At 37.6% G+C, this 26,543-nt stretch overlaps 1 protein-coding gene across 3 annotated transcripts in view; it reads left to right on the top strand.

The window, feature by feature from the left end:
- The window catches only part of SRBD1 (S1 RNA binding domain 1), a 280,304-nt gene that overhangs the window by 6,124 nt on the left and 247,637 nt on the right, over positions 1–26,543 (top strand). For all 3 annotated transcript variants that reach the window (XR_013164245.1, XM_077134136.1, XM_077134138.1), the window contains exon 4: positions 15,105–15,491. Coding sequence is in view for 2 of the 3 variants with exons in the window: in XM_077134136.1 (XP_076990251.1) it covers positions 15,105–15,491 (387 nt within the window). In the remaining variant the exon portion in view is untranslated. The remainder of the gene's footprint in view (positions 1–15,104; positions 15,492–26,543) is intronic.

The raw sequence follows: 26,543 nt of genomic DNA, 5'->3' as shown, positions 1-26,543 counted from the left end.
TATAACTTGACCCTTGAGAATATATAATTTTAATATTCTGTGATCAAATGAGAAATAATCTTAAAGCACTTCTGCTGCATGCTGACATTGACTTATGTTAATACAAGCACTTGTATCAAGCTCTGGTACAAACATTTGAGTTGTGGGCTAAACTAGCCTCTTTTCCAGAGAATACCATTCTATACTTGAAAGAATTAGTGGCAGACAAACTATGGTTATTCAGATTTTGATATCTGGCAGAGATACCTGAGTACTCAGCATTAGCCAGGCACTGTGCTCACACTTCACTTGTATGATCCTACTTAATAGCACTGTTGAGGCAGGTGCTATTATTCTGATTTTAGAGGTGAGGAAGTCCAGGCAAGAGAAGTTATCCCCTATTCAGGATTCACAGACAGAATGTGATAGAACTGGGTTTCTAACTCAAGAACATGATTTGGTTAGCATTTCAGGAACGGATATCCCTCATGGGTGTTTTTACATCAGCCAGGCTCACAAAGTGATGTATAAGACCGGAATGAAATAATTATCACAAGGACCGGAAACTAAAGTAACCAGTACTTTCTCTCCATAGAGGCTTAACTAAGTAGGGGAATAAATAATAATCAGAAGCTTGCTTAATGAACATGGGCATAGAATAGGAGAATTAGGTAAATTAATGATTTTTAGCTTATTGAATGCCTACCATGGTCTACGCATTATGCTTATAGCACTGATAGGTGAATATTTTAATTGTATGACACTAAAGTAGTTTGATATATCCATTGTACTATAGAAATATCTTTCAATTGGGACCAAAATATTCAGAATCCGTTTGCTGCACTTTCCTCTCCCATGAACATTATTTAGAAGAGTGCCGGTCATATATGCATTTTACACTTCTCCTTTTCCTGCTCCTTGATGGCTGCCAACCTCCTCTATGGCTGGACATTCTTTCTTTAGCAATATTAATTAATTTGATGAAGTAATGTCCTAGAAGTCATTTTATCTTCATACCTCTGCTCTTATCATGTTTTGAGCTAAATATTTACTATGCAGATAGCAGTCTAATGTATGGAGTTTTCAGGTTAAGATGCTGGTGGTGGTAGGTGGACATCGGTGGGGTGCTGTTTATTGTAGTTCCTAAGTTGTCACTAATTCTGGAGAAAAGGTTGAATTTCGACTGCAACTTGGTTTGGGAATTGTTTTTAATTCATTTTTGTGCCATCTATATTACTTAGGTAACTGAGAACATATTAGCTTGTTAAATTATCAACTCCATAAGGGCAGAGTCTTTATATTTTTACTGTTCTACCCCCAGAGCAAGGACGAGCCCCAGGTTGTGTGTCTTTATATATGTGTTGTCACTTGGTGGGGTCTGGTACCAAGAGTAACCTCTGGACAGCTATATGGACTGCTGTGAGGGCAGTACGTCAAAGAAAAATCCCTGATCCTACCCTGCTGTCATGCTATGCTTCCACTCCTATATCTTTTTACATAAATTGGTGGCAGGTTGTATCCTATTGAGTTTTATAAATGTGTATTACTCTTCTCCCATAAGTAGCTTGCTTTTTTTTTTTTAACCTGCAGATTTTATTGAGATATAGTCACATATTATATATTCCATCCAAAATATTCAGTGTTTCACAGTATCATCACTTAGTGTGATTCATCATCAGAGTCAATTTTAGACTGTTTTGTTTGCTCCCCCAAAAAAAAGTATCAGACACAAGGAAAACTTAGAACTCTCATATCTGTTACCCACCCCTGTTATTGACCGCTGGCATTGGTGTGGTACACTTGTTACTGTTGATGAAAGAATATTAAGGTATTACTGTTGACTATAGTCCATAGCTTGTAATAGGTAATTTTCTCTACATACCACTCTATTAATAACTCTTTTTATAATTGTTGTACATTTGTAATAGCTTATGCAAGAGCTTACTTACATTTGTTGTATAGTTGGTGACATACATAACTCTAAAAAACCTCTTTCAACCAAATTCACCTGAAGTACAATACTATTACTTATAATCCCAATAATGAGCTACCCTGACCTCTGTCTATTTCCAAATGTTTCAGTTTAACCTCGTTAAACTTTCTTGTACATGTTAGGTAATGGCTCCCCCTTCTCTAGCTTCTGTTATCTCTAGGTACCCTATATTCTACTTTGAAGGCTCTGAGTGTTCATATTCTAGTTAGTTCACGTTAGTGGAATCATACAACATTTGTCCTTGTGTCTCTGACGTATTTCACTCAGCAGTATGTCCTTAAGATTCATCTGTTTTGTCGTGTGGTTCAGGACGTCATTCCTTCTTCCTGCTGCATAATATTCCATCATGTGTATATACTGCATTTTGTTTTTCTGCTCATCTGTTGATGGACACTTGAATTGTTTCCATCTTTTGGCAATTGTGAATAATGCTGCTATGAAGATTGGTATGCAAATGTCTGTTTGTGTCCCTGCTTTCAAATCTTCTGGGTATGTGTTGAGTTGTGGAATTGCTGGGTCATAGAGCAACAAATATTTAGTTTTCAGAGGAGCTGTCTTCCACAGTAGCTGCACCATTTTACATTCTCACCAGCAGTGAGTAAGTGTTCCTATCTGTCCACAGCCTCTCCAATATTTGTAGTTTCCTGTTTGTTGAGTAGCAGCTATTCTTGCAGGTGTGAGATGATTTCTCATTGTGGTTTTGATTTGCATTTCCCTAATAGCTAATGAAGAAGAATATCTTTTCATGGGCTTTTCAGTCATTTGTATTTCCTTTTTGGAAAAATGTCTATTCATATTTTTTGCCCATTTTCTAATTAGGTTGTTTATCTTTTTATTGTTGAGTTGTCGAATTTTTTTTATATATAATGGATATCAAACCCTTATCAGATACGTAGTTACCAAATATTTTCTCCCATTGAATTGGCTGCCTTTTCACCCTTTTGTCAGTCCTTTGAAAGCATGGAAGTGTTCGATCATGAGGAGTGCACATTTGTCCATTTTTTGTTCTCTTGCCTGTGCTTTGAACGTAGTAAGGTCTTAGAAGATACCTCCTATCACTAGGTCTTGAAGATGTTTCCCTTTATTTTCTTCTAGGAGTTCTATGATATGGGCTCTTATATTTAGCTCTTTAATCTACTTTGTGTTAATTTTTTTTCTTTTCTTTTTTATTTTTGAGTTAATTTTTGTATAGGTTATGAGGTAGGGGTCCTCTTTCATTCCTTTGGGTATGGATATCCAATTCTCCCAGCCCAATTTATTGAAGAGAGTATTCTGTCTCCCGGTTCTGTGGATTTTGGGGGCCTTGTGAAAAATAAATTGACCATAGACTTGAGGGTCTATTTTGAACTTTCAGTTCAATGGAATTGCATATCTTTGTGCCAGTACTATGCTGTTTTGACCACTGTGGCTTTATAATAAGCTTTTAAGGTCAGAAAGTTTAAGTCCTTCCTTTTCTTTTTTAGGATGTTTCTCTGGTGATTCAAAGCCCTTTTCCTTTCCAAATAAATTTGATAACTAACTTTACCAAGTCTGCAAAGTAGGTTGTTGGAATTTTGATTGGTATAATATTGAATCTGTAGATTTGGGTAGAATTGACATCTCCCATTATTATTGTAGAAACCTCTGTTGCTCCCTTCAGTTTTGCCAGTGTTTTCCTCATGTTTGGAGCACCTTGATTGGGTACACAAATATTTATGATTGTTATTTCTTCTTGATGAGTTACCCTTTTTATTAATATATACTATCATTCCTGTCTCTCATGACATCTTTGCATCTTAAGTCTATTTTATCTGATATGAGTATAGTTACCCCAACTTTCTTTTAGCCTGCCTATCCATGAACACAGAATTTCTCTCTACCTATTTAGGCCCCTTTTGATTTTTTTTTTTAGCAATGTTTTGTAGTTTTTTGTGTATGGGTCCTTAATGTCCTTGCTTAAGTTTAAGCCTAAATACTTGATTCTTTTAGTTGTTATTGTGAATGGAATTTATTTCTTAATTTCTTCCTTGGTTAGCTCATTACTAGTGTATAGAAACACTACTGATTTTTGCATGTTAATCTTGTATCCTGCCACTTTGCTGAATTTATTTATTAGCTCAAGTAGCTTTGTTATAGATTTCTTGGGATTTTCCAAATATTGGATCATGTCATCTGCAAACAATAAGAGTTTTACTTCTTCCTTTCCATTCTGGATGCCTTTTATTTATTTTTCTTGCTTAATTGCTCTGGCTAGAACTTCTAGCACAATGTTGAATAACACTGGAGACAGGGCATCCTTGTCTCATTCCTGATCTTAGGGGAAGGCTTTCAGCCTCTCCTCTTGAGTTCAGTGTTGGCTGTGGGTTATATATGCCCTTTATTAAATTGAAAGCTTCCTTTAAGTCCTCCCTTTTGAAGTGTTTTTATCAAAATGGGTTGCTGAATTTTGTCGAATAACTTTTAGCATCAATCTAGATGATCACGTGATTTTTCCCTGTTTTGATTTGTTAATGTGTTGCATTACGTTAATTGATTTTCTAGTGTTGAACTATGCTTGCATGGGATAAATCCCATTTGGTTTTGGTGTATAGTTCTTTTAATGTGCTGTTGGATTCTATTTGCTAGCATTTTGTTGATAATTTTTTAATCTGTATTTATTAGGGAGATTGGTCTTTAACTATCCTTTCTTATGGTATCTTTATCCGGTTTTTATATTAGGGGGATGTTAGCTTCATAGAAGGAGTTAGGTAGTGTTCCCTTTAATTTTGTAAAAGATTTTGAGCAGCAGTGGTGGTAGTTCTTCTTGGAGTGACTGGTAAAATTCTCCTGTGAAGCCATCTGGCCCTGTACTTTTCTTTGTAGGGAGTTTTTTTTAAAAAACTTTTTTTTATTGTATAATATAACATATATAAAAAACAAAGAAAGAAAAATGTAATAGCTTACAAAGCAGTCTTCAACAAGTAGTTACAGGACAGATCCCAGAGTTTGTCATAGGCTACCTTACCATCCCCTCAGATTTTTCCTTCTAGCTGCTCCAGAATATAGGCAGCTAGAAAGAATAAATATATTTTTTTATCATCACAATCAACTTTTTTTTTCTTTCTTGTGAAAAATAGTATATATACAAAAAAAAGCAATACATTTCAAAGCACAGTACAACAATTAGTTGTAGAACAGATTTCATAGTTTGGTATGGGTTACAATTCCACAATTTTAGGTGTTTATTTCTAGCTACTCTATGATACTGGAGACTAAAAGAAATATCAATTTAATGACTCAGCAATCATATTCATTTGTTAAACCCTACCTTTTCTGTAATATAATTCCACCATCACCTTTGATCTTTCTATCCCTCTCTTTAGGGGTATTTGGGCTATGGCCATTCTAACTTTTTCATGTTGGAAGGGGCTGTCAATAACTTACGGTTTTGTTGATTCTGGTTTTTTGTTTTTTGTTTTTTTGTTCTCCATTTCATTTATTTTTGCTATAATCTTTATTCCTTTTCTTCTACTCGCCTTAAGGTTAATTAGCTGCTCTTTGTCTAGTTTCTTCAGTTTTTCAGTTAGGTCTTTAGTTTTTATCTCTATCATTTTTTTTTTTTTTTTGCATGGGCAGGCACCAGGAATTGAACGTGTCTCTCCAGCATGGTAGGTGAGAACTCTGCCTGCTGAGACACCATGACCTGCCCTCTTACTTTTTAATGTAGGCATTTAGAGTATAAATTTTCCTCTCAGCACCATTTTTGCTTCATCCCATAAGTTGTTTTGTTTTGATATTTGTGTTGATAAAACAACATACAAACATTCTTAACATACAAACGTTCCATGCATGGTGTATAATCAGTGTCTCACAGTATCATTACATAGTTGTGTATTCGTCACCACGATCGTTGTTTTGAAAATTTGCATCACTCCAGAAAGAGTAAAGAAAAAAAAACTCATACATATCATACTCCTTACCCCTCCCACTCATTGACCATTATTATTTCCATTTACTCAATTTATTTTAACCTTTCTTTCCCTTGTTATTTATTTTTTATCCATATTTTTTACTCTTCTGTCAGTACCATGGATAAAAGGAGCATAAGACACAAGGTTTTCACAATCATATGGTCACATTTTAAACGCTGTATCATTATACAATCATCTTCAAGAAACAAGGCTGTTTGATTGTGAAAACCTTGTGTCTGATGCTCCTTTTGTCTATGGTACCGACAAATGAGTAAAACATATGGACTAAAAAAAAGTAAATAATGGGGGAACAAATTTTAAAATAAATTTAGTAGATTGAAATGCTAGTGATCAATGGAAGAAAGTGGTAAGGGGTATAGAAAAAAATAGGGGAAAAAAACAAAGGCTAAAATATATTGGGTAGATGGAAATAGTAGCAGTCAGTGAGAGGGAGGGTAAGAGGTATGGTATGTATGAGTTTTTTTCTTTTTTCTTTTTTTGAAATGATGCAAATGTTCTAAGAAATGATCATGGTGATGACTATCCAACTATGTGATGATATTTTGAGTTATTGATTATATACCAAGAATGGAATGATCATGTGATAAGAATGTTTGTATGTTGCTATGTTTAAAAAGAAATAAGGCTGCTGGAACATAGCTCTACAGTTTCAGGTACTTCCCTCTAGCCACTCCGATACACCATAAACTAAAAGGGGGATATGTTTATAATGCATGAGAATAACTTCCAGGATAACCTCATGACTCTGAAATCTCTCAGCCACTGAGGCTTTATTTTGTATCATTTCTCTCTTCCCCCTTTTGTTCAAGAAGATTTTCTCAATCCCTTGATACTGGGTCCTGGCTCATCCCAGGATTTCTGCTACATGTTGCTAGGGAGATTTACATCCCTGAGAGTCAAGTCCCACGTGGAGGGGGAGGGTAGTGAGTTCACTTGCTGTGTCAGCTTAGAGAGAAATGTCACATCTGAGCAACAAAAGAGATTCTCTGGGGGACTCTTAGGCCTAATTTTAAGTAGGCTTAGCCTGTCCTTTGCAGGAATAAATTTCATAGTATGACCCACAAGATTGAGGGCTCGGCCTATTGATTTGGTTGTCCTCACTGCTTGCTGGAATAATAGAAATTCTCTAAATGAGGAAGTTGAATATTTCCCCCTTTCTCCCCATTCCTGCAATACTTCTTTATTCACTTGCAAATACTTCTTTATTCACTGTCTAGATCACTCTGGGTTTTGTTGGGGCATTGCACTAACTTGGACAAACCAACAAAATCTCATGCCCCATTCAAGAGTCTGTGTACTCATGGTGTTAACTGAACTGATCATACAAGTTAAATTTGGAAATGACTACCCAAAATATAAATTTTGCACCAAATAAACACCTCTCCCTTTAGTCTTACACAGAAGTTGAAGTTTGAAAATATGACGATATCATCCTTTACTCAGTATTCTAATATACCTCAGTCCTATCTAGATCAGCTTCATTCATATCTCTACTCGATGTCTGATTACTTTTTCACTGCTCTGCTTCCCCTTCTCCTCCCAAGGGGAAGACACCCCAGGCTCTCCCCAAACCAGGCACCTGCAGTGGCCTGCCTCAGGGATGGAGTTAGGTACTGGGCACTGCAGGACAGTTTCTGTGTGTGGATAAAATGAGTCTGTTTGCTCTCGGGTTCCCATTTGGGAACTCCAGGCTGTGGGCCTGGGAAGGTTGATCCCCACCCCTGCCTGAGTTGGTACCCGAAGTCGGAGTGCAGCGCTCAGCTGTCCAGTCTGGCCGATGCGCAGTGGCAGGCCCCAGGGCTGGTCATGATTGAGCATGCTCACCCCAACTTCCTTGTAGTTTCCACTTTTTTCATCCGCATCTTCCTAATATAATGCAGGGGTCCTTCTCTGGGGAACCAAACCCTTGAACTACTGTCCTGGTCATTTTCTGCCTTTTCTCTAGTTGCTCCACAGTAGAGGAGTGAGCTCTGCTTGTCCTATTCTGCCATCCTCCTGAAGGTTTCCCAGATAGCTGTCTTTCTTTCTTTTTTTTTTTTTTTTTGAGGGGGGTGGGCGTGGGAGGTAGTAGGGGGATTGTGATGGGCACAGAAAGGTCAAGTGTCCCCATGACTTCTCTGGGAGTGGGGTAGATTAAAATCCATGAAATCCACTCTGTACCTTAGAAGGCATGAGTCCATACCTCTATTTCAAAATGGGTCTTATTTTTATTTTATTTCTTTTATTTTATTATTTTTTTTTATTAATTAACAGAAAAAAAGAAATTAACCCAACATTTAGAAATCATACCATTCTACATATGCAATCAGTAATTCTTAACATCATCACATAGATGCATGATCATCGTTTCTTAGTACATTTGCATGGGTTTAGAAGAACAAGCAACACAACAGAAAAAGATATAGAATGTTAATATGGAGAAAAAAAAATAGTAAAAAAAAAAAAAACCTATAGCTCAGACGCAGCTTCATTCAGTGTTTTAACATGATTACTTTACAATTAGGTATTATTTTGCTGTCCATTTTTGAGTTTTTTTATCTAGTCCTGTTCCACAGTCTGTATCCCTTCAGCTCCAATTACCCATTATCTTACCCTGTTTCTAACTCCTGCTGGACTCTGTTACCAATGTCATATTCCAAGTTTATTCTCGAATGTCGGTTCACATCAGTGGGACCATACAGTATTTGTCCTTTAGTTTTTGGTTAGACTCACTCAGCATAATGTTCTCTAGGTCCATCCATGTTATTACATGCTTCATAAGTTTATCCTGTCTTAAAGCTGCATAATATTCCATCGTATGTATATACCACAGTTTGTTTAGCCACTCGTCTGTTGATGGACATTTTGGCTGTTTCCATCTCTTTGCAATTGTAAATAACGCTGCTATAAACATTGGTGTGCAAATGTCCGTTTGTGTCTTTGCCCTTAAGTCCTTTGATTAGATACCCGGCAATGGTATTGCTGGGTCATGTGGCAATTCTATATTCAGCTTTTTGAGGAACCTCCAAACTGCCTTCCACAGTGGTTGGACCATTTGACATTCCCACCAACAGTAGATAAGTGTGCCTCTTTCTCCGCATCCTCTCCAGCACTTGTCATTTTCTGTTTTGTTGATAATGGCCATTCTGGTGGGTGTGAGATGATATCTCATTGTGGTTTTGATTTGCATTTCTCTAATGGCCAGGGACATTGAGCATCTCTTCATGTGTCTTTTGGCCATTTGTATTTCCTCTTCTGATAGGTGTCTGTTCAAGTCTTTTTCCCATTTTGTAATTGGGTTGGCTGTCTTTTTGTTCTTGTTGAGTTGAACAATCTCTTTATAAATTCTGGATACTAGACCTTTATCTGATATGTCATTTCCAAATATTGTCTCCCATTGTGTAGGCTGTCTTTCTACTTTCTTGATGAAGTTCTTTGATGCACAAAAGTGTTTAATTTTGAGGAGCCCCCATTTATTTATTTCCTTCTTCAGTGCTCTTGCTTTAGGTTTAAGGTCCATAAAACCGCCTCCAATTGTAAGTTTCATAAGATATCTCCCCAAATTTTCCTCTAACTGTTTTATGGTCTTAGACCTAATGTTTAGATCTTTGATCCATTTTGAGTTAACTTTTGTATAGGGTGTGAGATACGGGTCCTCTTTCATTCTTTTGCATATGGATATCCAGTTCTCTAGGCACCATTTATTGAAGAGACTGTTCTGTCCCAGGTGACTTGGCTTGACTGCCTTATCAAAGATCAAATGTCCATAGATGAGAGGGTCTGTATCTGAGCACTCTATTCGATTCCATTGGTCGATATATCTATCTTTATTCCAATACCATGCTGTTTTGACCACTGTGGCTTCATAATATGCCTTAAAGTCAGGCAGCCTGAGACCTCCAGCTTTGTTTTTTTTCCTCAAGATGTTTTTAGCAATTCGGGGCACCCTGCCCTTCCAGATAAATTTGCTTATTGGTTTTTCTATTTCCAAAAAATAAGTTGTTGGGATTTTGATTGGTATTGCATTGAATCTGTAAATCAATTTAGGTAGGATTGACATCTTAACTATATTTAGTCTTCCAGTCCATGAACACGGTATGCCCTTCCATCTATTTAGGTCTTCTGTGATTTCTTTTAACAGTTTTTTGTAGTTTTCTTTATATAGGTTTTTTGTCTCTTTAGTTAAATTTATTCCCAGGTATTTTATTCTTTTAGTTGCAGTTGTAAATGGGATTCATTTCTTGATTTCCCCCTCAGCTTGTTCATTACTAGTGTATAGAAATGCTACAGATTTTTGAATGTTGATCTTGTAACCTGCTACTTTGCTGTACTCATTTATTAGCTCTAGTAGTTTTGTTGTGGATTTTTCCGGGTTTTCGACGTATAGTATCATATCGTCTGCAAACAGTGATAGTTTTACTTCTTCCTTTCCAATTTTGATGCCTTGTATTTCTTTTTCTTGTCTAATTGCTCTGGCTAGAACCTCCAACACAATGTTGAATAATAGTGGTGATAGTGGACATCCTTGTCTTGTTCCTGATCTTAGGGGGAAAGTTTTCAATTTTTCCCCATTGAGGATGATATTAGCTGTGGGTTTTTCATATATTCCCTCTATCATTTTAAGGAAGTTCCCTTGTATTCCTATCTTTTGAAGTGTTTTCAACAGCAAAGGATGTTGAATCTTGTCGAATGCCTTCTCTGCATCAATTGAGATGATCATGTGATTTTTCTGCTTTGATTTGTTGATATGGTGTATTCCATTAATTGATTTTCTTATGTTGAACCATCCTTGCATACCTGGGATGAATCCTACTTGGTCATGATGTATAATTCTTTTAATGTGTTGTTGGATACGTTTTGCTAGAATTTTATTGAGGATTTTTGCATCTATATTCATTAGAGAGATTGGTCTGTAGTTTTCTTTTTTTGTAATATCTTTGCCTGGTATGGTATGAGGGTGATGTTGACTTCCTAGAATGAATTAGGTAGTTTTCCCTCCACTTCGATTATTTTGAAGAGTTTGAGGAGAGTTGGTACTAATTCTTTCTGGAATGTTTGATAGAATTCACATGTGAAACCCTCTGGTCCTGGACTTTTCTTTTTAGGGAGCTTTTGAATGACTTATTCAATTTCATTACTTGTGATTGGTTTTTTTTTTTTTTTTTTTTTTTTTAAAGAGAGAGGGAGGAAGGGAAGGAAAGACAGAGAGAAGGAAGGAAGGATGGAAGGAAGGAAGGAAGAAAGGGAAACATCTTTAAACATTTTCTTGTTTTATTGTATTTTGTTTGTTTGTTTTTGTTTTTTACATGGGCTGGGGCCGGGAATCGAACCGAGGTCCTCCGGCATGGCAGGCAAGCACTTTGCCCGCTGAGCCACCGCGGCCCGCCCTGTGATTGGTTTTTTGAGGTCATCTATTTCTTCTTGAGTCAAAGTTGGTTGTTCATGTCTTTCCAGGAACCCGTCCATTTCATCTAAATTGTTGTATTTATTAGCGTAAAGTTGTTCATAGTGTCCTGTTATTACCTCCTTTATTTCTGTGAGGTCAGTAGTTATGTCTCCTCTTCCATTTCTGATCTTATTTATTTGCATCCTCTCTCTTCTTCTTTTTGTCAATCTTGATAAGGGCCCATCAATCTTATTGATTTGCTCATAGAACCAACTTCTGGTCTTATTGATTTTCTCTATTGTTTTCATGTTTTCAATTTCATTTATTTCTGCTCTAATCTTTGTTATTTCTTTCCTTTTGCTAGCTTTGGGATTAGTTTGCTGTTCTTTCTCCAGTTCTTCCAAGTGGACAGTTAATTCCTGCATTTTTGCCTTTTCTTCTTTTCTGATATAGGCATTTAGGGCAATAAATTTCCCTCTCAGCACTGCCTTTGCTGCGTCCCATAAGTTTTGATATGTTGTGTTTTCATTTTCATTCGCCTCTAGGTATTTACTAATTTCTCTTGCAATTTCTTCTTTGACCCACTTGTTGTTTAAGGGTGTGTTGTTGAGCCTCCATGTATTTGTGAATTTTCTGGCACTCCGCCTATTATTGATTTCCAACTTCATTCCTTTATGATCCGAGAAAGTGTTGTGTATGATTTCAATCTTTTTAAATTTGTTAAGACTTGCTTTGTGACCCAGCATATGGTCTATCTTTGAGAATGATCCATGAGCACTTGAGAAAAAGGTGTATCCTGCTGTTGTGGGATGTAATGTCCTATAAATGTCTCTTAAGTCTAGCTCATTTATAGTAATATTCAGATTCTCTATTTCTTTATTGATCCTCTGTCTAGATGTTCTGTCCATTGATGAGAGTGGTGAATTGAAGTCTCCAACTATTATGGTATATGTGTCTATTTCCCTTTTCAGTGTTTGCAGTGTATTCCTCACGTATTTTGGGGCATTCTGGTTCGGTGCGTAAATATTTATGATTGTTATGTCTTCTTGTTTAATTGTTCCTTTTATTAGTAGATAGTGTCCTTCTTTGTCTCTTTTAACTGTTTTACATTTGAAGTCTAATTTGTTGGATATTAGTATAGCTACTCCTGCTCTTTTCTGGTTGTTATTTGCATGAAATATCTTTTCCCAACCTTTCACTTTCAACCTGTGTTTATCTTTGGGTCTAAGATGTGTTTCCTGTAGACAGCATATAGAAGGATCCTGTTTTTTAATCCACTCTGCCAGTCTATGTCTTTTGATTGGGGAATTCAGCCCATTAACATTTAGTGTTATTACTGTTTGGATAATATTTTCCTCTAACATTTTGCCTTTTGTATTATATATATCATATCTGACTTTCCTTCTTTCTACACTCTTCTCCATACCTCTCTCTTCTGTCTTTTCGTATCTGACTCTAGTGCTCCCTTTAGTATTTCTTGCAGAGCTGATCTGTTGGTCACAAATTCTCTCAGTGACTTTTTGTCTGAGAATGTTTTAATTTCCCCCTCATTTTTGAAGGACAATTTTGCTGGATATAGGAGTCTTGGTTGGCAGTTTTTCTCTTTTAGTAATTTAAATATATCATCCCACTGTCTTCTGGCTTCCATGGTTTCTGCTGAGAAATCTACACATAGTCTTATTGGGTTTCCCTTGTATGTGATGGATTGTTTTTCTCTTGCTGCTTTCAAGATCCTCTCTTTCTCTTTGACCTCTGACATTCTAACTAGTAAGTGTCTTGGAGAACGCCTATTTGGGTCTAATCTCTTTGGGGTGCGCTGCACTTCTTGGATCTGTAATTTTAGGTCTTTCATAAGAGTTGGGAAATTTTCAGTGATAATTTCTTCCATTAGTTTTTCTCCTCCTTTTCCCTTCTCTTCTCCTTCTGGGACACCCACAACACGTATATTTGTGCGGTTCATATTGTCCTTGAGTTCTCTGATACCCTGTTCAAATTTTTCCATTCTTTTCCTGATAGTTTCTGTTTCTTTTTGAAATTCAGATGTTCCATCCTTCAAATCACTAATTCTATCTTCTATCTCTTTAAATCTATCATTGTAGGTATCCATTGTTTTTTCCATCTTTTCTACTTTATCCTTCACTTCCATAAGTTCTTTGATTTGTTTTTTCAGTTTTTCTATTTCTTCTTTTTGTTCAGCCCATGTCTTCTTCATGTCCTCCCTCAATTTATCAATTTCGTTTTTGAAGAGGTTTTCCATTTCTGTTCGTATATTCAGAATTAGTTGTCTCAGCACCTGTATCTCATTTGAGCTATTGGTTTGTTCCTTTGACTGGACCATGTTTTCAATTTTCTGAGCGTAATCCGTTATCTTCTGCTGGCGTGTGGGCATTTAGTCAGATTTCCCTGGGTGTTGGACCTAACAGGTTGAAAGATTTTTCTGTGAAATCTCTGGGTTCTGTTTTTCTTATCCTGCCCAGTAGGTGGCGCTCGTGGCACACGTTTGTCTGTGGGTCCCACCAGTAAAAGGTGCTGTGGGTCCTTTAACTTTGGAAAACTCTCGCAGTGGGGGATATTCGCCAGCCGAAGCGGTTTGGAAGAGTACCAGCCGGCCCGGGGGTCCGTACACGGGGAGGGTCGCCTGCCGCCGCAGCCCGTGAGAGCACCCGTCTGAATTTCCTAGTCGGTCCGGGGCGCCAGGCGTGGTGGGAGGGTGCCAGCCGCCGCGGCCCGGGAGAGTGCACCGTTCCCAGCCCAACCGGGGAGTGACGTGTTTGGAAGGGACCCCCCCCCACCCCGGTCACCGTTCTCCGCGGCCTGGGGATTTCCGATCCAATTCTCTCAGTTGGTCCGGGGGGCCGCGCGTGGTGGGGGCGCCAGCTGCCGCGGCTTGAGGGGACCGCCTGCCCAATTATCCCAGCTGGCCCGGAAAAGAGGAAGGGAGGGACTCCGGCCGCTTGCCACCCCGCCCGGGGAAGCCCACGCCCCTCAGTGATCTCACCGAAGCGGGTTCTCTCAGCCAGTCAGCCGTTCCAGGATGGGGTACGCTGTCTTTTTGATCTCTGTCCTGGCTCCCGGAGCTGTTCTGTATCATTTCTACTCCCCTAGTAGCTGTTCTGGAGGAGGAACTAAGATCCGCACATCTTACTAAGCCACCATCTTCTCCAGGACCCAGATAGCTGTCTTGATTACAAGTTGTAATCTTATTTTCTGACATTTGTAGACATAGCCTTTACTCATTTTTAAATCTCAAACCTTTTTTTTTGAGATAATTGTAGCTTTACATGCGGTTGTAAGAAATAATATGGAGGGATTCCGTTTACAGTCAGTGGTTTCCTACAGTGGTGACATCTTGCAGAACTATAGTGTAGTATCACAACTAGGATATTGACATTGATAGAATCCAATGATCTTATTTAGAATTCTCCCTTTTTACTTTTCTCATTTGTGCGTGTGTTGTATGTGCGTTTGTGTATTTAGTGCTCTGAAATTTTATTATATGTGTAAGTTAGTGTGTCCATCACCATAAGGATCTGCTGTGTTTCCATTTGATAGCTATAACTACTCTCCCCAGTCTCATCTTTAATCTCTGGAAACCACTAATCTGTTCTCTCTTTTGTCATTTCTGGAATGTTATATAAATTCGATAATATAGTATGCAACCTTTTGAGATTGGCTTTTTTATTTTCGCAAAGCATAAATCCCTTGAGATTCATCCAAGTTGTATCAGTAATTCATTCCTTCTTATTACTGAGTTAGTATTCCAGGAAAATTGTTTTTTATCTTCTAATTCTGTTATATTCTTTTTATGATTTTTTAGAATAGCTCTGTGGCTATTTCTGGTGTCGATTTGGAAGACATAAAACATGAATTGGATACTGTGCAGACTCTGAAAACAACAAAGACAAAACGGAAAAGTTCACCTCAGTCACCTTCAGATCAGAGGACCAAAAAGCTGAAAGTTGATGAAGAAACCAGCAAAGTCTGCAACTTAGAGATTACAAATAACAATACAGAGACACCGTCCACCAGCACCATGTGGGAAGGTATATGCAAAAAGGAGGAGAATGAAGATGACTTTACATTCGGTCAGTCCCCTTTAAAGAAAATGAAGACTGTAACATGTCCTCAGGGGCAGGCTGTCAAATTTCCAGCAAATGCCAACAGTATTAAAGAGGAGGTGGAAATGAACTGGGACATAGTACAGGTATGAATTTGCTTTTTTTTGTCACCTTAGTTGATTTGATTCCTTTCTTTTTTATTAGATTTGGGGTTGTACTGCCTAAGAGAACTGTTGGGAGTATTCAGTTCTTTCAGATTTTCCAGTGATTTCCTGGAGGCTTTGACTGCTGGTTCCTTTCCTGGGTATCCTGTTTTGTATTATAGCCTATTCATCAATTCGTCAGCTAAGAGCTGTGACTTTAGTCAAGATAGATCTTTATCATGGTGTTTTAGTGACCATACACCATATAAACAGAATGTATCAACTGATTGAGACTGCCAAGGTTCATTAAGTTGTTGCTTTAAACTTAGATAATATTTTCCATAAAAGAAGTACAGGTGATTAGGTCATAGGCCAATTAATACATCTATTTAATGCTTAGTATTATGTTTTAATGTACTAAGAAAAAAGTCTAACATCTTTCTGAAGAAAAATTCTATCAGAATTCCAACTTGAGATGCCAGCATTATATCTCTTACTACAGGGAAAATTGGATTTCCTCCAATTTCTCCACCTGGCTTTTGGGATGGTAGAGAGGACCTGAAGGGTGACTCTTGAACAGTTATTCTCAGCCTTCTTTTTTTTTTAATCTGCCCCATCGTATTCTGGGAGCTTTTCAAACTTATGTCATGTGTCTCAGGGTAACTGGGAGTGACCTCCCTCCCTGTTGGCTGTTCTGTGATGATTATGATACATACTCCTTTGCCTGCTAAGAATTGCTCAAGAGGCCAAAGTCATTACTGGATCCTAATATTTCTTTTCAGTTTGGAATTGCCTGTTACCTTTTTTCTTCAGAGGAACTTGTTTTTACCCATGCTACCTTTTCTTTCAACTACCTACTTGTAAAACCTCCCCTATTTTCTTAAATCATGATTTTTCTTCTCCAGCCCATTAAGGAATAGAACTTTACCTTACAGCTTTTCATCTCACTCTTGCTCCTGAACTAAAGAGTTCAAAATTTCTTAAGAAATAGTATAATTATGCTCCTTTCTATATCGCCTTCTTTATTCATTTAGGCCTATAGGGAAATGTTTTGAAAGTGTGGTTCTGGACCACCTGCATCAGCTTCACCCTGAAGGCTTACCTAAAATGCAGACTCCTTGGTTCCATCCCAGAACCACAGGGGCAGGTGAACATGTTCCATGTCCCTCCCTTCCTTTACTAGCACTTACATGCCTATTTCTGTTATTGACATAGATTCACCTCTAGTAGCTGACAGTGAGCAGGAGAGAGGGAGAAGAGTTCCAGGACCGTGAGGTCTCTTGGCTATAGTAAAAGTTATTCAAAGTTAAGTCAAGGGTCATTTATTCTATGACGCTTTTCTTCCCATTCCTTTCCCATAATCTTTGTTCAGAGAAAGAGGTGAAAATGGCCCTGCTTTAGCCATTTGTCTTTTGGTTTCAAGTAATAGAAACCTACTTCCATTGAACCAAAGTGGAAAAGAATTTATTGCCAAAGATAGAGGAGCTTTTCAAAAATGCAAGGGATACTGTGGTTGCCTCCCAAAGGATGCAAACCAGAAATTGGACAACCAGGAGGATTTTGGGAATACACTTATCAGTTTTCTCTCTCAGGAATCTCATGGTCACCTACTTCTGCTGCTTCGTCTGGGTTATTTTTTCTCTTGGCAGACCAGATTTCTCTGTTTCTTTACAGAGGGTGGAAGATAACAGCCCCCCAATTCCTTTGCCATTAGTTTTAGCCTGTTAAACAGGCTGACTTGCTAATTCTGATTCCCAACTCCAAATTTTAGGAAGAGAATCTGGTTGGCTGAGTTTAGGGCAGGTCCTGTTGGAGACAACTCTTTGAAGGCTTGAGTGATTGGCTGTCGGCTGAAGGCATGAGCATAGGACCACCATGCTTGGCTGATGCAGAAAACCGCTGAAGCAAATGCTCTCACGGAAGCTGACTCAGGAGCCTGAAGAGACCCAACAGAAAGCATTCTGATAAGAAATAAATGGTTCCTGAGACAAGGAGCTGGGAAACAAACTTTGTAGCTTTGCAGGCTTGACAGATGTTCAAAAATAATCTTGCTTTGATTATACTCCCTAAAACATTCCTATGTAAGAACATAATAAATATGTAGATGTCAGTTTATTCGGGGCTCTTGCTCTTGCTCTTGATGAGCTTGAGTCGCCTGACCCCACCTAACTAACTTCTTGTGTTTGTCATTTCTTAATCCTGCACAGTACCCCTTCTCCCCTGTTCTCCAGGGAAATCCCAGCAGGGTCCAATGCCTGAGGCATCATCATATTGTAGAAATATGGCTGCCTGGGCTATAGCTCTATATGTAGGGGCGTGGAGGGGTGGGGAGGTGTTCAGTTTGCTAGCTGCCAGAATGCAACACACCAGAGACAAATTGGCTTTTTAAAAATTTTTTTTATTAATTTTTAAATTAAAAAATATCTATTACAAGAAAGAAAACACAAACATTCTTAACATATGATCTTTCTGTTCTACATATATAATCCGTAATTCACAATATCATCACAGTTGCATATTCATCATCATGATCATTTCTTAGAACATTTGCATCTATTCAGAAAAAGAAATAAAAAGGCAACAGAAAAAGAAATAAAATGGAAACAGAAAAAAAAATTATATATACCATACTTCTTACCCCTCCTTTTCATTGATCACTAGCATTTCAAACTAAATTTATTTTGGCATTTGTTCCCCCTATTATTTATTTTTGTTCCATATGTTCTACTCTTCCGTTGATATAGTAGGTAAAAGGAGCATCAGACACAAGGTTTTCACAGTCACACAGTCACATTGTGAAAGCTATACCATTACACAATCATCATTAAGAAACATGGCTACTGGAACACAGTTCTACATTTTCAGGCAGTTCCCTCCAGCCTCTTCATTACATCTTGGATAACAAGGTGGTATTTACTTAATGTGTAAGAATAACCTCCAGGATAACCTCTCGACTGTGTTTGGAATCTTTCAGCCATTGACACTTTGTCTCATTTCACTCTTCCCCCTTTTGGTCGAGAAGGTTTTCTCAATCCCTTGATGCTGAGTCTCAGCTCATTCTAGGATTTCTGTCCCATGTTGCCAGGAAGGTCCACACCCCTGGTAGTCATGTCCCACATAGATAGGGGGAGGGTGGTGAGTTTGCTTGTTGTGTTGGCTGGAGAGAGAGGCCACATCTGAGCAACAAAAGAGGTTCTCTTGTGGGTGACTGTTAGGCCTAATATTAAGTAGGCTTGACCTATCCTTTGTGGGGCTAAGTTTCATATGAACAAACTCCAAGACTTGGGGCTTAGCCTATAGGTTTGGTTGTCCACACTGCTTGTGAGAATATCAAGAATTCAACTTGGGGAGGTTGAATTTTCCCCCATTCTCACCATTCCCTGAAGGGGACTTTGCAAGTACTTTTCCACTCACTGATCAAATCACTCTGGGATTCATCGGGGCATCACTATGGACAAACCAATGAAATCTCATGTCCTACCCAAGGTTCCATGTACTTATGTTGTTCAACCAAGCTAGACACATTGGCTTATTATTATTATTATTTTTTTTACATGGGCAGGCACCAGGAAGCGAACCTGGGTCCTCTGGCATCACAGGCAAGCATTCCTGCCTGCTGAGCCACTGTGGCCCGCCCTAGGCACATTGGCTTTTAATAAAAGGGGATTTATTTAGTTAATGTATACTTCTTCACAGGAAAGGCAGCTAACTTTCAACTGAGGTCTTTCTCACATGGGAAGGCACAGGATGATCTCTGCTGGCCTTCTCTCCAGACCTCTGGGTTCCAACAACTTTCCCTGGGGTGGTTTCTTTCTGCATCTCCAAAGGCCAGGGCTGAGCTTCGAGTGCTGAGATGAGGTATGCTGAGTAGCTTGGGCTAGTCTACTTAAGCTCTCTCATTTAAGCACCAGCCAATTAAATCAAACATCTTTCATTGCAGCAGGCATGCCTCCTAGCCAACTGCAGATGTCATCAGCAGCAGATGAGGTTCATACACCATTGGCTCATGTCCACAGCAATAGATCTAGGCACTTTCACCTGGCCAAGTTGACAACTGAATCTAACTACCACATGTCCACCCCTTGCCAACTTGACAACTACACACATCACCTTAAACAATATTAAGGTGCAAAAAATTCTCTTCTAGCTGTGGACCTATGAGTCTCAAAACAAGTTATCTGGTGCCAATATACAAAGGAGGACAGTCACAGGATACAGCTTTTCATTTCCATAGGGAGAAATTGGAAGGAACACAAGAGTCACAAGATCCAAACAGTTCTGAAAACCTGCAGGGCAACCTCCATTGGATTTCAAAGTCTAAAAGTCATTTATCCTTCGGCTTTGGAAAATCGCAGTCCCACCCTTTCCTAGGGCCTATGCAGTGGCCTTCCTCTTTCCGAATCAACCTCTGGGGACATTGAGGAGACCACGTTTTTCTCGGCTCTACTCTTTCTAGGCACTGAGGCCATACCTGGGCTCTCTGCTATTTCTGGGGCACATGCTCAACCCCTCCATGTGGTGGCAGCCAGGCTGTCCCCAGTCCCCAAGGAGCGTGCTATACCTTCTCAAAGGCCTGAGGTGGCACAGCTCTTTCACTGCAACAAGATGGGAGACTCATCCTCTGTCCTCAGGGCAAACTCACCCTCTCCATGTAGATGGGTGGGTCCACTCCCCTGGCCGAGGTTTCTTGGCTTTAGACCCGATCTTCCATGGTTCTCACTCTGCAAACTCTGGTTTGTTTCTTTTGTCCAGATGAGCAGTGGTTCTGTTTACACCAACAGGCTCTTCAAGCACTCCAGGACTTTTCCATCATTCTCTTCACAATTCCTCCAAAATCTTCCCCTTATCCATCCAAAAAACCATCCCAACATATCTGATATTTGCCAACTGTTTCTCCAGGAAAAGGAGGGTGTTTGTGGGCCATCTGAAAGTGTCTACCTCACTTTTTTAAAGTGTCCAGCTTTAAAATGTGAATTTTTAATTTAGCTCAAGATTAGTTTCTCTTTAACAAAGATTTGCAAGGTTTCTTTTCTTTTTAATCACTGCAATAATACCTTTAGGTATTTGAGTGCAATTCTTTAATTGACAGGGATTAATAATATTTGCCATTTATTTATAAATGTGCTTACCATGGGTTATGTTCTGTACCAGATACTTACCATTACATCCTTTTATTTGTTCATCATCATGATGGGTTATTAGAAATAAACATAACACAAAAAAATTTAAATTTTTTAAATTCATGATAATCCATATATCATTTAAGGTTAGGATTAGAATAAACAGAAAACATATCTGTTTGTGTAGTTGAGAGCTAAAGAGAAGCCATCCGACTGTTAAAAATGTACTAAGAATTGACTCAATGTATCTAGAATTTAGTTTCTGTAAGTTTGAGAAGGGAAATATGTATGGTGAGGGACAGGCACCCGACTGCCAGAGGGTGAGTGACAGAAGGAAAGCAGAAGAGTAAAAGCTTTATTTATAAGCCAATAGCAACAATATCCATTGTTGCAGTGTTGGAATATTGCATATCTCATTTTAAGGTCCTGAAACTGTTTTATGGCCTTTTGCTCACTTGGAAGATACTGGTATACTCATATTCCTTTTCACTTCCAAGCAGTTTATTTTTCTCTTTCTCCTCATTGTAAGTGATTTTTGACAGCTGGAATAACCCAAGTCTCAGAGAATCTGAGCATTCCTTGCCTGTGTGCTAGAAGAGGTGGTTACCATAGCTGCCACCTTCTCTGAACACTGATGGCAACTAATAAGCTCAACATTTTCTAAGTGGGTTTAGGGAAGTTACCTGGGAAACTATTAAGTGTGGATTTTCTTGTTTGGGTGTTTTTTTTTTAATTTTTTAAAAAATTTAACCAGATGCAGTCATTCTTCTTAACCTTGACTTAACTTTTACAGACAATTCCTGTGGTATATGTGGATTTCCTTTTCTATACGTTTTATTCTCCCATCGACAGGAGCAGCTTTAGGAGAGAAAATAATTTTGTCTTAGAACTGTATTCCTGCTTCCAAACATGGTTGAGAAAAGTGGTAGATATTGGGGTAGTGGGGATCTTAAGAAGAATGACAGTCAATAATACCAAGTCAGAAAATCAGAAAGGTTTGGAGCATTTGAATGAGGACCAGATTCAGTGGTATGCCTGTGATATGCTTATTACCTGCAACAGCAAAATATCTGCCCAGATTCTTTGGAGAAATTCTGAAAAAGGATGTTATGAATATCATGAACTGCATAAGAATTTGAAGAGGTGAGCAGTTTTACAATTTTTGAGAAAGGCTTGCTTTAGGTCACACAGCTGGTAAGTGATGGAGTCAAGATTCAGTCTTTGTAGTATGATCCCAGAGTCCTTGCTCTTAATTAGTCATAATTCTATTTGAGTGCTTTTCATTTATGTCATTTAATTTGAGCATTATAAAAATTCTTTTAACCTTTGGCTGGGGATTATTTATCTCTGTTTTATAGAGAAGGAAACTCAGAGAAATGACATGACTTGCCCAAAGTCACACTGTTAGTACTGGTTGAGATGGTTTTTGGATCCGCTGCTTTTTACTAGATTCCCTTATACTTTCTTCTAAACCCTAGCTATACAGTGTAATTAACAGAAAACAGTTTGGACATCATGTAGGAACTGGTTAGAAATGCAGGATTTCTGGCTCCTCCCTAGTCCTATGGTATCAGAACTGGCTAACAGTTCTTCCAGTTGATTCCATTTAAGTTTGGGAAGCCTTTCTAAACCAGTGTTTCCCAAACTTGAGCTTGCATAAGAACGACTCAGAAGACTTCTTAAAACACAGATTTCTGAACCCCACACCCCAAATTTCTGTTTCAGTTGAAACTAGAGTGGGGTTTAAGAGTTTGCATTTTTAACAAGTTCTCTGATGACACTTATACCATTGGTATGGGGATCACGCTTTTTGAACTACTGCTCTAGTCCACAGATTTCATTGACTCTCAAAATTTGAGTTCTCAAGGGAGTTGACTCAAGCGCTGAAGCCACGCAATTAGCAGATCAACCATGGAGTGGCTTCACATTCAGTAAAGGATAAAGTATAGGCTAAAGTTCAAACTATAGAATTCACAGTCTAGCCTCAGTCACCTTTCTATTTCTCACCTCTTCTTAATACCTCCTATACAGTTAGCAATTTCTGAAATGTGCAGTGGCTTTCATCAGTGGTTTTTGATATGCTCTTCTCTCTTCTTGGAATCCTTATTCTCTGTTTAGCTGCCTGGAAATACCTTCATTCTCTTATCACTTTACCCTTGCTGTAGAATGAGATGTTTCTATCTCTTCTGCACTCTCAAAAACAATCTGTATATGCTTCTGTCAGAATATAAATCACACTGCATTTTAACTACTTAATTTCATTCTTTCTTTGCTAGTGTGTTAGTTCCTTGGGAAAGGGAACTTGATTTTTTACGTCTTGATTAATCATCACTGGCTTATTTGGTTAGTTGGCAAATAATATGAACTAATAAATGTTTGACTAAATTATTACAAAAGAATTTTGGTGATTTGGAGGCCTAAAAGTGGTGACTGTTATATGTAGTTTTGTTTTAAGGAGAAATATCAGAACTTCATTCTTTATTATGAATGAATAATATTCCTTTGTTTGCACATATCACATTTTGTTTATCCAGTTGTTGATGGGTAGTTGGTTTACTTCCATCTTTTGGCAATTGTAAATAAGGCGAAAATGAACATAAGTGTGCAAATATTTCTTCAAGTGCCCTTTTCAGTTCTTTTGTGTATATAGCTAGAAGTGGGATTGCCAGGTAAGATGGTAAATTCTGTAGTTAACGTTCTGATGACTCACCTAATTTTTCCACAAAGGTTGTAGCATTTTACATTCCCACCAACAAAGAAAGACTGTTCCTATTTCTCCACATTCTCTTCAACACTTGTTATTTTTCATTTTTTAATAGTAACCATTTTAGTGGGTGTGAAATGGTATCTCATTGTGGTTTTGATTTGATTTCCCTGATGGCTAATCTTTTCATGTGCTTATTGGCCATTTGTTTATCTTCTTTGGAGAAATGTCTGTTCAGGGTTTTTGCCCAATTTTAAATTGGGTTGTTTCTCTTTTTGTTGTTTCATTGCAGGATTTCTTTATTAGCTCTGTTAGCTTTGTTGTGGATTTTTCAGTACTTTTAATATATATAGTACCAATTATCTGCAAATTACTCCTTTCTTTCCAGTTCAGGGGCCTTTTACCTATTTTTCTTGCCTAATTGCTCTGGCTAGAACTTCCGATACAGTGTTGAATAATGGTGGAGATAGTGGCATTCTTGTCTTATCCTGATTTTAGATGGAAAGCTTTCAGGATTTCCCTTTTGAATATGATGTTAGTGGTGGGCTTTCCATATATGCCCTTTATTATTTTGAGAAAGTTTCCTTCTAGTCCTGATTTTCTAAGTGTTTTATCAAAAAGTGCTGGATTTAATCCATTGCTTTTTCAGTCAGTTTAGATGACCATTTTATCAATAAGTGCTGGCTTTTATCCAATCCTTTTTCTGCATCAATTGAGATGATCATGTGTTTTATTTCTTTCAAGCTATTAATATGGTATATGACATTGATTGATTATGTTGACCCAACCTTGCATAACTGGGATAAATCCCACTGGATCATGGTGTATAATTCTTTTAAGGGCCTGTTAGATTTGGGTTGATAGTATTTTGTGGAGGATTTTTGCATCTATATTCATAGGAGATTTTCATCTGCAATTTTCTTTCCTTATAATGTGTTTTATCTGGCTTTGGTATTAGGGTGTTGTTGGCCTCATAGAAGGAGTTCAGTTTTTTGAAAGAATTTGAGTAGGATAGTTTTAATTCTTCTTGGAGTGTTTGGTAAAATTCACCAGTAATGGCATCTGGTCCTGGGCTTTCCTTTATTGGGAAATTTTGATTATCGATTCAATGTCTTTACTTGTTACTGGTCTGTGGAGAGCTGTTTCTTATTGAGTCAGTGTTGGTAGTTTGTGTTTCTACAAATTTGCCCATTTTATTTAGGTTATCTAATTTGTTGGCATTTAGTTGTTCATGGTATCCTCTTATAATTTTATTTCTGTGAAATTGGTAGCAATGACCTACCTTCCATTTCAGGTTTTAGTTATTTGCATCCTCTTTCTTTTCTTTCTGTGTCTGTCTAGCTAAAGGTCTGTTGCTTTTATTGATGTTTTCAAAGAACCATCTTTTGGTTTCTTTGATCCTCTCTATTATTTTTATATTCTCTTTCATTTTATCTCTGCTCCAATCTTTGTTATTTATTTCTTTCTGCTCTTTGAATTTAGTTTGTTCCAACTAAATATCTTGTTTTCATTCACCTCAAGATATTTTCTAATTTTCCTTGTAATTTCTTCTTTGACCCATTGATTGTTGAAGCATGTTTTGTTTAATTTCCACATCTGTGTGAGTTTTCCAATACTTCCTCTGTTATTGACTCCAACTTCTTTCCAGTGTGGTCAGAGAAGATATGTAGTATGATTTTAATGTTTTTCAGTGTACTGAGATTTGTTTTGTGATGTAACATCTGGTTTATCCTGGAGAATGACCCGTGTACGCTAGAGAAGAATCTGCATTCTTCTGCTTTTGGGTGCTATGTTGTATATATATCTGCTAATTATAGTTGGTTTATAGTATTGTTCAAATCTTGTATTTCCTTACAAGGAAAGTAGTTATTGACATTTCCTCCTATTCATGCAGAATCATTTGTTTTTCCCTTCAGATCTCAATATTGGCTTCTTATATTTCTGGATTCTGCTGTTAGGTGTGTATATATTTCTAATTGTTAAGTCTTTTGTTGGAGTGATCACTTTATCAGTATATAGTGATCTTTGTCTCTTATAACAGTTTTTGACTTAAAGTCTGTTTTATCTGATGTTAGTATAGCACCGGGTTTTTTTTGGTTACTATTTTCATGGTATATATATTTTTTATTTTTTTACTTTCAACCTGCTTGTGTCTTTAAATTTAAGGTAAATCTTTTATAACCTCATAGAGATGAATCATACTTCTTTTTTATCCATTCTGTCACCCTCTGCCTTTTGACTGGAGCATTTAATCTGTTTACATTTAAAGTAACTACTGATATTGCAGAACTCATATTTATTTGATTTTTTGTAGTGTACCATTTTGAGTTCCTTCTTGTTTCCTTCTGTATATATTTTTCAGATTTTTTTTTTGTGGTTATCATGGAACTTAAATTTAATATCCTTAATCAAGAGCAATCATGCTTGATTTGAAACTAACTTAATTTCCATAACATGCACAAATACTGTTCCTATATCCCTTCTTGCCTCCATGTTTTTGTAATACTTGGTACAAATGATATCTTTACACATTATATATTCCAAACTATAGATGTATTATTACTTTTTATGCATTTTCATTTTAGTACTTATAAGAGATGAAAAGTGGAATTAGATACCAAAAAACAGAATACAGTAATAATTGCATGTATAATTTACCTATATGGTTACTTTTATCACAAAACTTTATTTCTGTATGCTGCTTCCTTCCACTATTTAGTGTCCTTTCCTTGTAATTGAAAGAACTCCCTTTATCACTGCTTATAGGGCAGGTCTAGTGATGAATTCCTTCAGCTTTTGAAAAAATCTGGGCATATTTTACTCACTCAATTTTGAAAGACATTCTTTCTGAATATAAAATTCTTGGTTGTTAGCTGTTTTCCTTCAGTGTGTTACATATTCATCCCACTACCTTCTTGCATCCATGGTATGTTATGAGGAATTGGCACTCAGTTTTTTGGGGGCTGACACCCTGTACAAAACATATTTCTTTTCTCTTGCCATGTTCAGAACTCTCTCCTTGAGTTGGCATTTGACAGTTTGTCTACTATGTGTCTCGGCATTGTTCTCTTCAAATTTATTCTGTTTGGGGTCATTAGGATTCCGGAATGTGTATATTCATGTTTTTATTTTTTGTTAAATTTAGTAAGTTTTCTGCCATTATTTCTTTGAATATTTCTTCTGCCTCTTTCTTTCTTCTCCTTTTGGGATTCCCTTAATGCTTATACTGGT

Source organism: Tamandua tetradactyla, chromosome 17, assembly GCF_023851605.1.
Source record: "Tamandua tetradactyla isolate mTamTet1 chromosome 17, mTamTet1.pri, whole genome shotgun sequence".
Taxonomy (NCBI): Eukaryota; Metazoa; Chordata; class Mammalia; order Pilosa; family Myrmecophagidae; genus Tamandua; species Tamandua tetradactyla.
This window is presented reverse-complemented; position numbering and strand designations above follow the sequence as displayed.